At 40.9% G+C, this 15,165-nt stretch overlaps 1 protein-coding gene across 3 annotated transcripts in view; it reads right to left on the bottom strand.

Moving 5' to 3' along the window:
* Nucleotides 1–14,627, bottom strand: part of LOC112248955 (cytoskeleton-associated protein 5) — an 82,648-nt gene extending 68,021 nt beyond the window's left edge. For 2 of the 3 annotated variants that reach the window (XM_024418427.2, XM_024418429.2), the window contains exons 1-11: nucleotides 14,403–14,547; nucleotides 12,026–12,126; nucleotides 11,641–11,831; nucleotides 11,006–11,212; nucleotides 10,591–10,762; nucleotides 9,563–9,796; nucleotides 3,418–3,531; nucleotides 3,226–3,330; nucleotides 2,992–3,081; nucleotides 2,230–2,394; nucleotides 234–362 (exon numbers count right to left, since the gene is read on the bottom strand). In XM_024418427.2, coding sequence (XP_024274195.1) covers nucleotides 234–362; nucleotides 2,230–2,394; nucleotides 2,992–3,081; nucleotides 3,226–3,330; nucleotides 3,418–3,531; nucleotides 9,563–9,796; nucleotides 10,591–10,762; nucleotides 11,006–11,212; nucleotides 11,641–11,831; nucleotides 12,026–12,082 — 1,464 coding nt within the window. In that variant the 5' untranslated portion in view covers nucleotides 12,083–12,126; nucleotides 14,403–14,547. The other variant, XM_024418428.2, reaches the window with a different exon arrangement.
* Between the last annotated feature and the right edge of the window lie 538 nt (nucleotides 14,628–15,165).

Below are 15,165 nucleotides of genomic sequence, written 5' to 3'. Positions count from 1 at the left end.
GATGAAGAGAAATAAAAGCTGAAATAAATAATTCTCTACTATTATTCTGACATTTCACATTCTTAAAATAAAGTGGTGATCCTGGCCTAAAACAGGGTATTTTTACATGGATTAAATGTCAGGAATTGTGAAAAACTGAGTATAAATGTATTTGGCTAAGGTGTACGTAAACTTCAGACTTCAACTGTACGCATGTACACACACACACACACACACACACACACACACCTCACCTTGTCAACCTTGAGTTTGTCGAGGTCTGCTAGGAAGGGGTTAACCGCTTTCTCTCCCGCCACCTTCATGGCCGTGCCTAGAGCCATGATCGCAGCATCTCTCACCTCTGGAGCAGGGTCATTCACTTGCTGCCATGAAGAAACAACCCACAATATGTCAAACATCAAGACAGAGCCATATTCAAATGGGGATTTATAGAAATAAGTGTGGGGTTAGGGCTGGGCAGTATACCGTATTTTACAATATACCGGAATTGGGTTTAAACTAGAGGCCGATTAATTAGAGCCGATTTCAAGTTATGACAATCAGAAATCTGTATTTTTGGACACCGATTAGGCAACAAAATTTTTTTTTTTATGGACACCTTTATTTAATCTTTATTTAACTAGGCAAGTCAGTTAACACATTCTTATTTTCTATGACGACCTAGGAACGGTGGTTCAACTGCCTCGTTCAGAGGCAGAATGACAGATTTTTACCTTGTCAGCTCGGGGATTCAATCTTGCAACCTTACAGTTAACTAGTCCAACGCTCTAACCACCTGCCTCTCATTGCACTCAACGAGGAGACTGCCTGTTACGCGAATGCAGTAAGAAGCCACGGTAAGTTGCTAGCTAGCATTGAACATAACTTATAAAAAACGATCATAATCACTAGTTAACTACACATGGATGATATTACTATTACTAGCTCTTACTACGGTGCGTATTCGGAAAAAGGACCATCGTTGTTCCAATGTGTACCTCACCATAAACATCAATGCCTTTCTTAAAATCAATACACAAGTACATATTTTAAACCTGCATATTTAGCTAAAAGAAATCCAGGTTAGCAGGCAATATTAACCAGGTGAAATTGTGTCACTTCTCTTGCGTTCATTGCACGCAGAGTCAGTGTATATGTAACAGTTTGGGCCACTTAATTTCCCAGAATTTCTTGACCCAAGGCTCATATTTCTGTGTGTTATTATGCTAACTAAGTCTATGATTTGATAGAGCAGTCTGACTGAGCGGTGGTAGGCAGGAGCAAGCATTCATTCAAACAGCACTTTCGTGCGTTTTGCCAGCAGCTCTTCGTTGTGCATCAAGCATTGCGCTGTTTATGACTTCAAGCCTATCAACTCCTGAGATTAGGCTCGTGCAACCAATGTGAAATGGCTAGCTAGTTAGCGGGGTGCACACTAATAGCATTTCAATCGGTGACGTCACTCGCTCTGAGATTTGGAGTGGTTGTTTCCCTTGCTCTGCATGAGTAACGCTGCTTCGAGGGTGGCTGTTGTCGATGTGTTTCTGGTTCGAGCAGAGGTGGGAGCGAGGAGAGGGACGGAAGCTATACTGTTACACTGGCAATACTAAAGTGACTACAAGAACATCCAATAGGCAAAGGTTACTGAAATACAAATGGTAGAGAGAGAAATAGTCCTGTAATTCCTACAACCTAAAACTTCTTACCTGGGAACATTGAAGATGTTCTGAGCAAGGAACTGAAATGTTAGCTTTCTTACATGGCACATATTGCACTTTTACTTTTCTCCAACACTTCTTTCTGCATTATTTAAACAATTGATTTCATTATTTATTAAAAATAGATTGTTCACCCATATCATGCAGCCCAACATAGCAGTGTGTAAATTCTCAAATGAGTGTAGGAATTGATAAATTATTTTGGGTTGAAGTAGAATTAAACAGTATAAATCAATCAGAATGGAGAAAGACCATTGAATGCATGTGTTGCCACCCTAGGGTCACGAACTCCTCAAACCAAATTTAGAACTTGTAGTATTCAAAAACATAAAATACATATTATATTTTGGCCATATTGCCCAGCCCTATGTTGGGGGTGTATAATACTTCACCCGACCAACCAATAACCTTTGGTTAACATTTGTAACAACCTAACATTTGTGAAGTTTAACTCTGAACATTTCATGTTAACATAATATTTTCCCCCAGTGGACATGTACAGTTAGAGACCTACAGGATGGGTGAGACCAACCTTGAGCAGGGCAGCACAGAGGGGTTTGAGCAGGCTCTTGGGCAGGGTGGAAGGGGTAGAAAGACAGATACTCCTGGTCAGGAACAGAGAGGCCTGCTGCTTGATGGACGGGTTCTTGTTGTCCATCACAGCCAGCATGTCCTCGCTCAGGTTCTGGAGAGTGGTCTGAAGAGAACAATCAGACCATTACCCTGTTTTTCTATTTCACTTCTTTTTTTTTTACCCTTCAACAATTTGTAGGTAAAGTGATATGAAAGATGTGCTGGCTTGCCTGTTATCTTGGAAACTTCAGACCCATGCAAAAAGCAAATAGCTTAACTCTTACCAATTAACATAGATCAAGGTGGGATTTGCTCCTCTAATGGAGTCTTAATTACATTTGACTAATTAAACATTGATCCACATTAAAAAGCTAGAGTAAATTCTAAGTGAAGGAAATGATGTAATAGGTGTGCATGCCCACAGAGAATCACATGCATTGACCATCTAGACAAGCATACTGCTTCTCAAATGACAACTATAGAAAGAAAACAATTACTGTTGATTAGCACAAGGACAAGCCTACACAAAGGACCGGAGAGACCAGCTACATAAACAGATTTCACATTAACAGTCAACTATACTTTGTGTTGAGATCTATGGCCCAAGAGATACTGGTGCAGATCCTTCAATAACACAGGCTCACACAGCATTGACCGATTTAAAGTGCATAGTAAGCTATGAACCAAAAGGATAATCAGTTGGAATAATCTGCCTACTCACCGTCAGGAAGACTGCGTCGATGGCCTCTTGCAGGGACTGGACCACAGCAGGTTTCTTCTCCTTAAATTTGTCCAAAATAGTTGGCACCACCTTGAGGAAAATAAACATTTTAAAATAACCAAATCAGTCAAAATTGGAGATTAGCAAACCGTTTCCGGTGAAGAGTCTTACACAGTAAAGCAATATCTTAAGCATCTCTAGTTTCTCAGTAACTGTCTAAAAGGGAGAACTTACATTGCCTGCATACGTCCCAAAGTTCTTCCTGAGTCCGAAGGCCAATCCAGCCAGGCATTTTGCAGCGAGCGACACCAGAATGACATTGGTGTCTTTACCAATGACCTACAAATAGACAAACAATTGAGAGTTTAAGTGGGTAGTCAGTGCACTGTATACATACTGCAACTTCACTCACTCAGAGTTGCCTACCCTTTTGAGTGCTCGAACCACATCGCCATAGTCGCCATTATCCAGTTTGGGGTGTTTAGCCAGCGTCGCCAAGGCCTCCAGGGCCTCTTTCCTCTCCTGCCATTTCTTTGCCTCCTACAGTGACAGAGGGAGACTCAGTCACAGGCCCTATACACAACAATGACAAATTGAGTATCAGCTCCACAGCTTTAGTTTGTGTAAGCTTTGCGCAGGTAAGATTTGATTATAAAAGACCAAAATCTGTCTCGCTACTACATTATTTACAATGTACTGTTTAGTAAACATTTATGCAGTATGCAACAAATAACATAGGCTCACCCATACTGCAAATGTGTCAACTAAATGCGCTATTGCGTGTCCGGCTAGTTATTCATATTGATACAGTCCGTCCTTTTATCGGATTATCAGCGGTTGTCAAAAGAAGATTTGGTTCCTCAAGAGCATGGAGTGAATTCATATTAGATGAAAAGCCAAAATGCGTACAACATCCTGGCAAACATTTTGCCCTACTATTTAGGCCACAAGTATGGGAATCCGGACACGACCATTGAGGCTTGGGAATATTTGGTAAAATAGCCACGGGATGGTTTTTCCAACAGTCAAAACTATTTGAAGAGAACTAAAAAGTAATATTTTGTACCTACTTTAAATACCTGCAGTTAAATTTTGCAATATGTTAAATGAAATAATAATATGTTAAATAAATAAATGCAGATTGCGTTCACTTCACCAGTCACATTACGAAGCTTACAATCACGTGTGTTTGTAAATAGCACAATGGGAGAAAGCAGGAGCAGGTGAGTCCAGCTATGTATAGACCAGGGGTCGCATTTTACATTGAAAGCCAAGTGCTTTTTTGCATCAATAGTGATCAGGGACATGCAACTACAGTTTCCCCTTCACAGAAAATATATTAGCACAACACATTAGGCAGAAAAATAGCTGAATTTTCATCAGATGACAACGGAAGTACAACTATTTGGCCGGCAGACACGTAAAATGAGCACACAAGGTCTTTTTTCAAAAACAATGCGTCGCCATCATATCTGTTTATCATAGAAAGAATGTAGTCAGCTACATTTCCTAATGTTTTTCTTAAAGTTAATTTAACATTTACCAGAGAAAAGTAGACTGGCTACACCGAAAATACTTATTCGAGTGGACAAAAGTGCAACAAGCACAAAATTATTCTGATGCCAAGCACAAATTACATGAAGCATTTTATATCTGACTTTACAAAACGCAGCAAGATAAGAGTTTTAAAAAATTCCCTGCGCAATAAGCAGAATAACAACCAAAGTTTGACTTGGTAGCTATCGAAGTGGCTGAATTAATAAGATGGGGCATCATATTGCGTTGGCTTTCTGCCGTGTTTGAGAGGTCAAAGCCCTTTGGATGAGTTCTGCATCTTGATGTCCTTGTGTTTTTTTGGCCTGTCAGCCCATCTGCTCCTCCGCCATCTTCTACGATCAGAGCAAGCAGGCCCGTTGCCCTAGCAACTCAAGAATCCACAAACAGCGTGTACACCAGCTCACATGACCTACAAACGCAAAGGTCAAAAGACTGAGGCTCCTGCCGACAAGTCCTCATTTAATTCAGGGTTACTTCAACTTCTTATACTTTCTAGTTTAAATGTCAGTGGAAAAGTCTAGGGTCAAGAAACATGGGTTTGCACACCAAAATGGCAACTATACGCCAGAGAACTGAAGTTCCCACTGATGCTAGCTTTAGCTGAACAAGACCAGATGGAGGCGGTGGGTACATGTGCAGCAATTCAAGGAGTGAGGGAACAAGTAGTTACCTTGCAAGAAAAGTTAGACACCCACATGGGATCAGTTTGAGCACTAATAGAAAAGGTGCAACACATTCAGACCGAGGCAAGGGGCTTAAAAAGGGATGTGAACCTTTGCACTTTGGAACTTGAGAAGATGCGGTACAAAATGACATCGCTTGAGGATCAAGACAGACATAATAACGTGATGGTCACGGGGATTGCTACAGACCGGGAGGGAGGTGATGCAATTGCTTTCCCGCAAGAAATCCTTCCCAAATGGATTCCATCATTTTGTACTACTTCGATCCAAATGGAAATGGCCCACAGGATCAGCAACCAAAATGCAAACGACAACCCCCAGACCATCGTCTTCAAGGTTCTCAGACACCAAGGGTATTCTACAAGGAACGAGTGAAGCAAGAAATAAAACCCCCATCCAAAATGCCAGGAGAAACATACGCTGCAGGGCAAACCCTCTTTTCTGATCTATCCCGCCACCCTGTGACTTACTTTCAACAGTGCGCAGCTCTCCATCTCGGCAAGAGGGGCAGGAATTTCAGAAAAGTCTGCCCAGTGACACCCCCCATGAAACGGAAGCAACTGGGAGGTAAAGATGAAGTAAACGTTTATTTGACGACACAACTTTTGTTTTGGACGAGAAATTCTAGTACCAGCACCCCAAAAAATTATGTAGGACGCTTTCTTTCACGGTTGGAGATAAGGCTTAATATTAGCTCATTGGCGGAGCTGGTTCAAATCGGTTGATTGGATTTCATCATTTAGTACCGGATTTAAAAAAAAATATGGTTCACTGTTTGAACTCATGGATTTGTAGCAAATCGGGTAACCTAATATTTCAACAACACTGAAATGGAGGCATGTTGAAGTTGGACCGTGATTAGTAGGGGGTTGATGTTGCTAACTTTTGGGGTGATTAGTGTTTATCACCTCATTGTGTATCCATTTCCCTAAACCACTAGCCAGTTTTTGTTTTTTTAAGTTTGGCTGCAAAGCTTCACAAGTGTAATTTCGCTTGGTTATATGGCCTTTGATTTAGGCCCGAGTTCTGGAGACCTACATTTTGTGGATGTTACATTTCTCAGAAACAGAGAGGGTGTCTGGCGGCGGGTGGGTACTTCTCGGTTACATGTCACTGCTTATCGAAGGCAAATCTGAACCACTTAGTTCAACCTATAATTGACAGGTTTGTTTTTGACAATGGTTAAGCTGTCTCCTATGCCTTAATGTCTGGTTTGAATGTGAAAATTAAGAGAACTAAATGTTTAGACTTAATGCCTTTACCCAGGAATGTCATTTGCGAGCAGAAGATATCACTCACTTACAGGATAAGGTGTGTAAGTTGCTGCTTCGACTAGTGGAGCTTCTAAGTCCAAAGGCGCAGTTATTTTTATTAAAAGGAATTTAACTTTAGTTAACAAAAAAACTGGCAAGGACACTTCAGGCCGCTTAGCTTACATTTGCATGTCTATATAGGACAAGAAAGTAGCATGTGTATCTATGCACCTGCTGTTTGAGGACAGCTTTTTCCCTGGGCTTACCAAAGAATTGTTAACACTAAGGGCAAATTGGTCATAAGGGCAGATATGAATGCAGTTTTCAATCTCAAGCTTGATAGATCCACGCAAACGTTTTCACATGCCCAACAATCAGCATCATTAGCGTTGAACGCAATGACGGAACATCTCAATATTGCTGATGAGTGGCGAGTTTAGAATGCGGGCATGTTTTTCCTGCATATCACAAAATCATACTGTTGAATTGATAGTTTTCTATTCAAGCGTACTCTAAGTATGTGCGTCATGCCAATAGAAATATTTCCTGTGACTCTTTCAGATCATAATCCCCTAGTTACCCAAGTGGATGTGAGCTTTGTGAATAAAACATTTGCGTTTTAATAGAACCCTTCCTCAAAACGAATCGTTTGTGGCTGAATTTCAAGCCAAAATAGTTTAATTCTTTTAAAAAAAATAAAGGACTCGGTTGAGTACCCAAGGTTTACATGGATGGCTAACTAAAGGGTTTATCAGAGACTACATAATATTTGGCATCTCACCTCAAAGCCAGGAATCACAGAATCAAGTTATTGGAGAAAAAAAATGTATCACTTGAAAAGATACTGAAAAGGAATTATGCAAATAATGTCAATGATTTGAAGGTGGTTAAATGAACTGAATGATTTGAAAAGAGGAGAGCTGAGCTCATGCATAGAGGTAGAACTATTATTTTAAATGGGAGCAAGCAAAGCAGGCTTCTAGCCTTCATTTAAACAAAGTGAATCTTGTACTTCTATAGACTATTCAATCCCTGTCAAAAGGCTTACTTTCTGTTCCACAGGAAATTAATACAACATTTCAGTGTTTTGCAAGGAGTTATATAACTCTTCTATCCAGTTGGAGCTAGACAAATGCAAGCAGTTTTTACATAATCTTGATTTGTCTGTATTGTATGAGAAGCAGTCTGCGGATCTGAGCCGAGCTCTCCTCATTCGCAGAACTGGAGTCAGCACTGAAAGGTGCAAAAAAAAAAAAAAGGGGTAAGTCACTTGGGACGAATGGCATTCCACCTGAAGTGTTAATACATTTTTGGGGCATTTTAGGAACAATATTATTGGAGACTGCCATTGACAATTCTTTTGGGCTTTTTTCATGAGCACACCAACTCTGCATTAATCTCCATTTATTTAAAGTCAGTTAAGAGAAAATTATTATTTACAATGATTGCCTACCCCGGCTAACGCTGTGCCAATTGTGCATCGCCCTATGGGACTCCCAACCAGACGGCTCTGATACGGCCTGGATTCTAACCAGGGACGCCTCTTGCACTGAGATGCATAGTCTAACACCGCTGTGCCATTCGGGTGCCCTCTACTGCCAAAGAAAGGGAAAGATCAAAGATTGTGCAAATTATCATCCGATATCTTGTATTGGCGTTACAGATGGAAAAGTGTTTGGATAAGTTGATTCAAATGGACCAGTCAGGATGTATGAAACGCCACCTTGCAGTTGACAATGTCAGTTGATTAATGCATGCAATACATTAAAACAAAACAGCAGGACAGTGTGCTGTCTCTAGAAGCCGAGAAGGCTTTTGACAGGCAGTACTTGTGGACTTGGAGAAATTTGTTTGGGAAATAATTTTATCGATATGGTTTGTGTGTTATGCTAACAATGTTGCGATGGATTCTACGAATGGCATACACTCAAGTCCATTCCCTATGTATCCCCAACATTATTCATTTTGTTGCTAAAGCCTTTAACACAACAGAATATAATTGCTTCTCCTATACTGATTAAAATGTTCCTCTCGTATCATATCCCTATAAATGAGTCACAGTTCTATGCTGACAAATCCTCGCTGGACTGTCATTCCGTGTCAAGTGTAACGCCCCCATTGTACTCTCAGGATATTAGTGCCAGAGAAGAGGAACTCTGACTGAAAACACAAGACAATTCATTTGTGCCAGTTTAGACTACCGATAGATCAGCGTTCTAACTCCCCCTTGTGATAGTGTGGTGCAATGACAGAATTTACCACAATCTGCCACCATCTACCAAAAATGGTTGTGGCATAAAGTCTAAACTTCTAAAGTAAGAACCACTGTATATGCAGATGACATTCTGCTATATACACACACAGCCTTCAGAAAGTATTCAGACCCCTTGACTTTCTCCACATTGTTATATGAGAGCCTTAGCCTAAAACAGAGCTTTCCATTATTTTTTAATCAGCAAAATTATTTAATGCAAAACAGGCATAAAGCCCATACTGTGACCCATGTATCCTCAATTCACTTGACATATACAAACATATGCTATGGGATTGTCCTGAGGATTATGAGTTGGAGGAAAGTGTTGTATATTCTCTGACATGACTGTACCACTAGAACCAATTATGCTGTTGCATAACGATTATACAGGTATGCAGCCGAATGAGACAGAGCGAAAAGTTTGGCTGGCTGGGTTGACTGCTGCCAAAAAATGAATAAATAAAAACTTGTTCAGCGCTGGTTGCCACCACATGACCTTCATATAAGTAAATGGCTAGCATACCTTCAGGAGGTAATTATGTCAAAGTTATCCACTGCCGTATGAATAAAGCCAGTCCTAGCACTCATGAAAGATGGAAAATAGCAGCCTCAAATCTCTTACCTGCTGGATGTGATGTAAAATGCTTACTTGAAGGTGTTGTATTAGCAAATTACTTTGCTGTGTATATTCTAGTGTGCATTGGTGCACCCATGTGTACTAAACCGATAATACCGTAAATGCCAGGATGAGAAGGACGGTATGACGATATGAGAATCTGGATACCGCACATCTAACGGCCATGCTCAGTAAGGTGTGTGCTTACAATCTTCACGTAGAAGTCTTTGGGCAGTTTGGAGAGTATCTCCACTGGGTCCTGAAGCTCATAGGGGTCCACCTGAGGAGCAGAGTCTGCTACGTCCTCACAGTCTCCATCGGACCCTGCCACGGCCTGCTGTTCCTCGAACTTGGTCCTCAGGTCCTGCTGGGAGCGTAGGAAACGACTTTGTCTGGGGGCCGACGACGGCACCTTCACCCACTCCTCCTCCAGCTCCTTCAACTGGGGACATGCGGGGAGAGAGACATAGGCTTACATATACACAGGCATTGTGGTGTATGCTTGTTTTTTTTTTAAAAGGGCTCTTATATAAAGACACCACCCACAAGAATTATCAAGTTTATCAAAAGCAAAAGGGCCTTGCACAGTCAATTCCCCAGCATAGTGAGTAACCAAGACAACAACAAAAAAATTGTTTTAAGTGCAATACGCAATCAATCACACCGCTATTTCCTGGTTGCTAAAATACTAAGTTTGCCTAATTTCAGTTTGTGACAAAACAAGCAGTCATTACGTAGAGAATCATTGTACCATCTAAACCGGTGTGAAATCTCTTTTCTATAAAATAAAAAATATTGTATTTTCAGCTGGTATAAAATACCGAAAGTATGAATCAAAAACTATACTTAACGGGAAACAGAAAGTGCACAGAACAGATCTACCGTTTCTTAGACTTGCTTTCAATGAGAATGGCAGATCTATAACCCCCCCCTTTTTTTTTTGCCCTAGCACTACACAGCGGATTCAAATAACCAACTATCAAACAAGCTTTGATTATTTGAATTAGCTGTGTAGTGCTAGGGCAAAAAAAACATTGCATGCACCCAAGGAGGGGCCCCAGGGCTGAGTTTGGGAATCCCTGTCCTATAGCAAAAATGTCCTGGGAGATTCTGTCCAAAACACTGTTCAAAGACATCTTCGTGGAAGACTTTCCAATGCACAGCAACAACGCTGAGCCGTTCTTCACATTCAGGTAATGATGAAATACCATGTTTGGATCAAACCTTAACCCTCACCTGTACAGAGTTGATGTTTTGAAGAGGAGGTCGTAGTGAGTCCCTGATCCACCTGTAGACCTCCACAGCCAGCAGTTTGGCCTCATGTCGGACTGCCTTTTCTCTGGACTCAAAGAGCTTTGGCAACACTTTAATTATGGGCTTTAGGGTAACAGTCTTTGATCCAAATTCACTAAGGAAGGAAACAAGCACATTAATGAAGTTTCATTGTTGTTTTGCGTTACATTTAATCAAAGCAGGTGGTACATGCAAAACATGAGCATGACTTAATCCCAAAATTGGGCGTGTGTAGTCTTTGGTAAAAGATCCAAAATGTCAAGTCTCATCAATCACCAGTATTTAAAAGTACCAGTATTTAGTGCTTATCCAGGATAAGAACACATTCCTTCTCTACTGCTCCAGTGCTGTGTCTCACCAGAGTGCCCTGCGTATGGTCTCCACACAAGCGACGACTACTTTAGGGTTCTTGTTCTCTAATCCTTTGATGAGCTCCTCCTGTACAATGTCGGCTTTCTCAATCTCTATGTACATGAGGCAGATGTCTGAGGCCAGCTCTTTGGCCCGCGCCTTAGGCTGGTTGAATACCTTACACACCACACCTGACAACACCTCACCCACCGTCCTGTAGAGCAACAATATATAGGTTAAAACAAAAATAGTCAATCTATTTTGCAAGAACTAGGATCCAGGAGTTCTACCTGACCAGAAAGAAATAATCCAGGACATAGCCATAGTTGGTCAGGAAAAACTCCCTGGGCCGTACCCACAAAACATCTCAGAGTAGAATATTGGTCCCAAGAAGGGGCATTTTACTCTTAGTCTTATGGGTAAAAATAAAGGCTATGCATGAAGCCTCTTTTGTCATGAGTTCTAGTCGACAGATAAACCAGTTAGTAACTAGCAGATGTCTTGATAATAGAAAAAGGCAGCGAGTCAGCGCTTCCCACACCATACACCATTGCTTTGGAGATGTTCAAAGTGATATTTCTGTATGATTAATTCATAATAATCTAGTCCTACAAAATATTTCGTATTTTTTCATCCCCTTACCTAGAAGCCATGTGTGCGTTCTCTACATAAGCCAGAACAGCCTCCAGTCCTTTGAGCTGGGCCACTGAGTTTGAGTCCGTCACAAACTTCTTGATGATTCCCTGGTACTTGGCCCATTCTGGACTCGCATCATCAATCCTCTGGAAGAGCTTCAGGGCCTCTTCATACCCATTCAGCCTGGCCTTCCATACCTGGGACAGCAAGGAGGGACAATAAGGGGTTAGTGGAACGGTGCTAGAGTAACGTTAGCTATAAAGCCGAGTTAATGTTTTGAATTTGCTTTTATGGTGCATTACCCACAACCAACTGAAATCCAACCTTCAACCTGTATCACAAAAGGGACCATAAAGGAGCAGAACATGCTGAAGAATAACTGATGAGTCACCTTGTGTTCACATTTCTGATCGACTGGTAACTTCATCCAGTCACTGTCGTCTCCCATGATGATTTGTGTGGATTCACTTCAAAATGATAACCTAGTTGATACTGTTGGAAAGGAGAAAACACTTGCACATATTCATTGCAACAAAAACAATTGTAAGGGTCTTAGCTGGAATAGTTAGTCAGAAATATGAATTTCTCTGACATACCTAGTATGAAGACATATCATACTAGTTTGCATGCATTTTGTCGTTTGACAAAAACAAACCAGATTCGAACACTGGCCAACAGTTGTAGGCAGGGCAAACCCGCTTTGATGATTTCTGGTATATCAAAGTCAAATCACATTTTTGGAGACATTCAGCAGTTACCTGATTAAGTACAATGCCATTGTAAATGAATGTTGAATGTAGGCTTGGGTGGTATGCAGATTTTCACATTGTCATAACATCCTTCTCGCATCCCAGGATTTACAGTATTAACAGCATATCACACAAGGGGGCACAAAGGAAAAGCCCATAGGGCCTTTTATTACCATAATGCAAAAAAATATATAAAAAAATAAGTGTTTAAATAACAAAATCACACTTAGCTAAATGTTAACAAACAAAATGCAAAGAACGGCACACCCAGCTCATAATACAAGCATAGTTATAAGCTACCGAAAGTAAATATCGGTGAGTGGGGACATTTACAAGCAAAAGTGAATGAGAGAAATTGTAATGCATCCTTTTCTGCGACAGGGACTGGAAGACTAGTCAGGATAGAGGCAAAGATTAATGGAGCGAAGTAAAGAGATCCTTATGAAAACCTGCTCCAGAGCACTCAGGACCTCAGACTGGGGCAAAGGTTCACCTTTTAACATGACAATGACTTTAAGAATGCAGCCACTCCTGCGTTATCTTGGCTTCGGGACAAGTCTCAGAATGTTCTTGAGTGGCCCAGCCAGAGGCCAGACTTGATCCCGATCAAACATCTCTGGAGAGATCTGAAAAAAAGTTTTGCAGCAAAGCTCCACATCCAACCTGACAGAAGTTGAAAGTATCTGCAGAGAAGAATGGGAGAAACTGCCGAAATACAGGTGTGCCAAGAATGTAGTGTTATACCCAAGAAGACTTGAGGGTGTAGTTGCTGTCAAATGTACTAACAAAGTATTGAGTAAAGGGTCTAAATATTTACATTTAAAATAGTTTAGTACATTTACAATTTAATCAATTTTAGGACAAGACTGTAAAGTAAACATTTCAAAAAAGTCAAGGAGTCTGTAAACTTTCCAAATGCAATGCATGTTCAGAGTAATTTCCAATGGCATTGTACTTGATCAGAAAGAGATTACAAGACGTGCTGCGATTGATTAATTTTGATAGCAAAAAATACCAAAACCAGTTTGCCCTGCTTAAAAACGGCCAACGGGTTAGCCCTGCTTAATAAAAATAACCAATCGTTTTGCCCTGCTTAATAAAAATAGCCTAATTTACAATGCTGACTAGATAAGAGTAAACAGAGGTCGTATCTAGTAAATCATCAGTGGAATAATTGTCAGAGTAGAGGACCTTGGTGTTGTGCCGAACCCCCCCCGACAGAATTATCCCCCTCCAATTTCCTGGCACAGTCAAATACGTTCTATAGAACAATCTTCGTCAGGATAGGCAACCGAAATGAGTGTGTTTTATATAAAAACAGAGTGAGTAAAATGTTAGCATGCAATACACATTTCAGAACTACTATGGCTGAATTTGTATCCTTACACTTTCAAAAATACTAGTCGAATAAGAAATGGGAGAGATGACGAATTTTGGCAGAGAGATTTATTTATAGATTAATACAAAAATCAGTGTTGGATTTAGGTACTGGCGACATAGGCAGCGGCACGGGGCGCCCCCGATTGCGCGGAGGGGTCCAGACAAGCTAGAACCGCCACATACACTTGAAACAATTGGCCAAACAGAAAAAAACGCTTTCTAAGATCAGTGAAATGTAGGCTAAACGGACAACGGAGTGAACAGCAGAAATCAACTAACAAGCAAGTCGCAGCAATGAAGAACGCGAACGGGTGGGGGGTTCTGACCCGGTGGGGGAAGATTTTCGGCACAACACCGGAGTTAAGAACTTTAGTCAACGGTAACTGTGCTGCTGTTAAATAACGTTACGTTAGATATGTAACTAATTAACTTAGGTAACCTGCTAACGTTAGGCAGCAGTAGTGCTAGCTCGCAAGTTGTGTATTGTAACATTACGACACTTCACAGCTACTGTAGTCTTATAACCTAGCTTCTGTTAGCTAACGTAAACTATCGGCTCGACTTTACCAGGCTAGTAAAATGCATAATGAAACACAAACCTAAAACTAGGGACGTTAATTCAAGCAATGCCAATCTTACCTCACTCGTCTCTGCAATATGTAGCTAATCGTTTGCGAAATGAAAGGCAATGGGGGGAGATTTTTTTTTTTTTTTTTCTGCACGACAGCTACCCTGCCTGAACACCCACCACAGTGCAGACAAATTCTCTCATTTGAAAATGTCAGTTTCACAAAGCTTACCCGTGATTGGTTGTGAAAGTGCAAACGTGAAACGCGCTCGATTATTGGATGATTTAAACGCGCTTTTATGCGGGTCAGTGCTACTGGCTCACGTTTTTTATTGCCCTGTGTACTTCTTCTTCTATGAAATTTAACGACGGTTGGCATCCAATTTGTTGCATTACCGCCACCCACTAAGACTGGAGTACAACTCCCTTACAGTGGGGAGAACAAGTATTTGAAACACTGCCGATTTTGCAGGTTTTCCAACTTACAAAGCAGGTAAAGGTCTGTAATTTTTATCATAGGTACACTTCAACTATGAGAGACGGAATCTAAAACAAAAATCCAGAAAATCACAATGTATGATTTTCAAGTAATTAATTTGCATTTTATTGCATGACATAACTATTTTATACATCAGAAAAGCAAAACTTAATATTTGGTACAGAAACCTTTGTTTGCAATTCCAGAGATCATACGTTTCCTGTAGTTCTTGACCAGGTTTGCACACTGCAGCAGGGATTTTGGCCCACTCCTCCATACAGACCTTCTCCAGATAATTCAGGTTTCGGGGCTGTCGCTGGGCAATATGGACTTTCAGCACCCTCCAAAGATTTTCT

Source organism: Oncorhynchus tshawytscha, linkage group LG04, assembly GCF_018296145.1.
Source record: "Oncorhynchus tshawytscha isolate Ot180627B linkage group LG04, Otsh_v2.0, whole genome shotgun sequence".
Classification (NCBI taxonomy): domain Eukaryota; kingdom Metazoa; phylum Chordata; class Actinopteri; order Salmoniformes; family Salmonidae; genus Oncorhynchus; species Oncorhynchus tshawytscha.
Note: the sequence above shows the minus strand (reverse complement) of the source record. Positions and strands in the feature narration are given on the sequence as shown.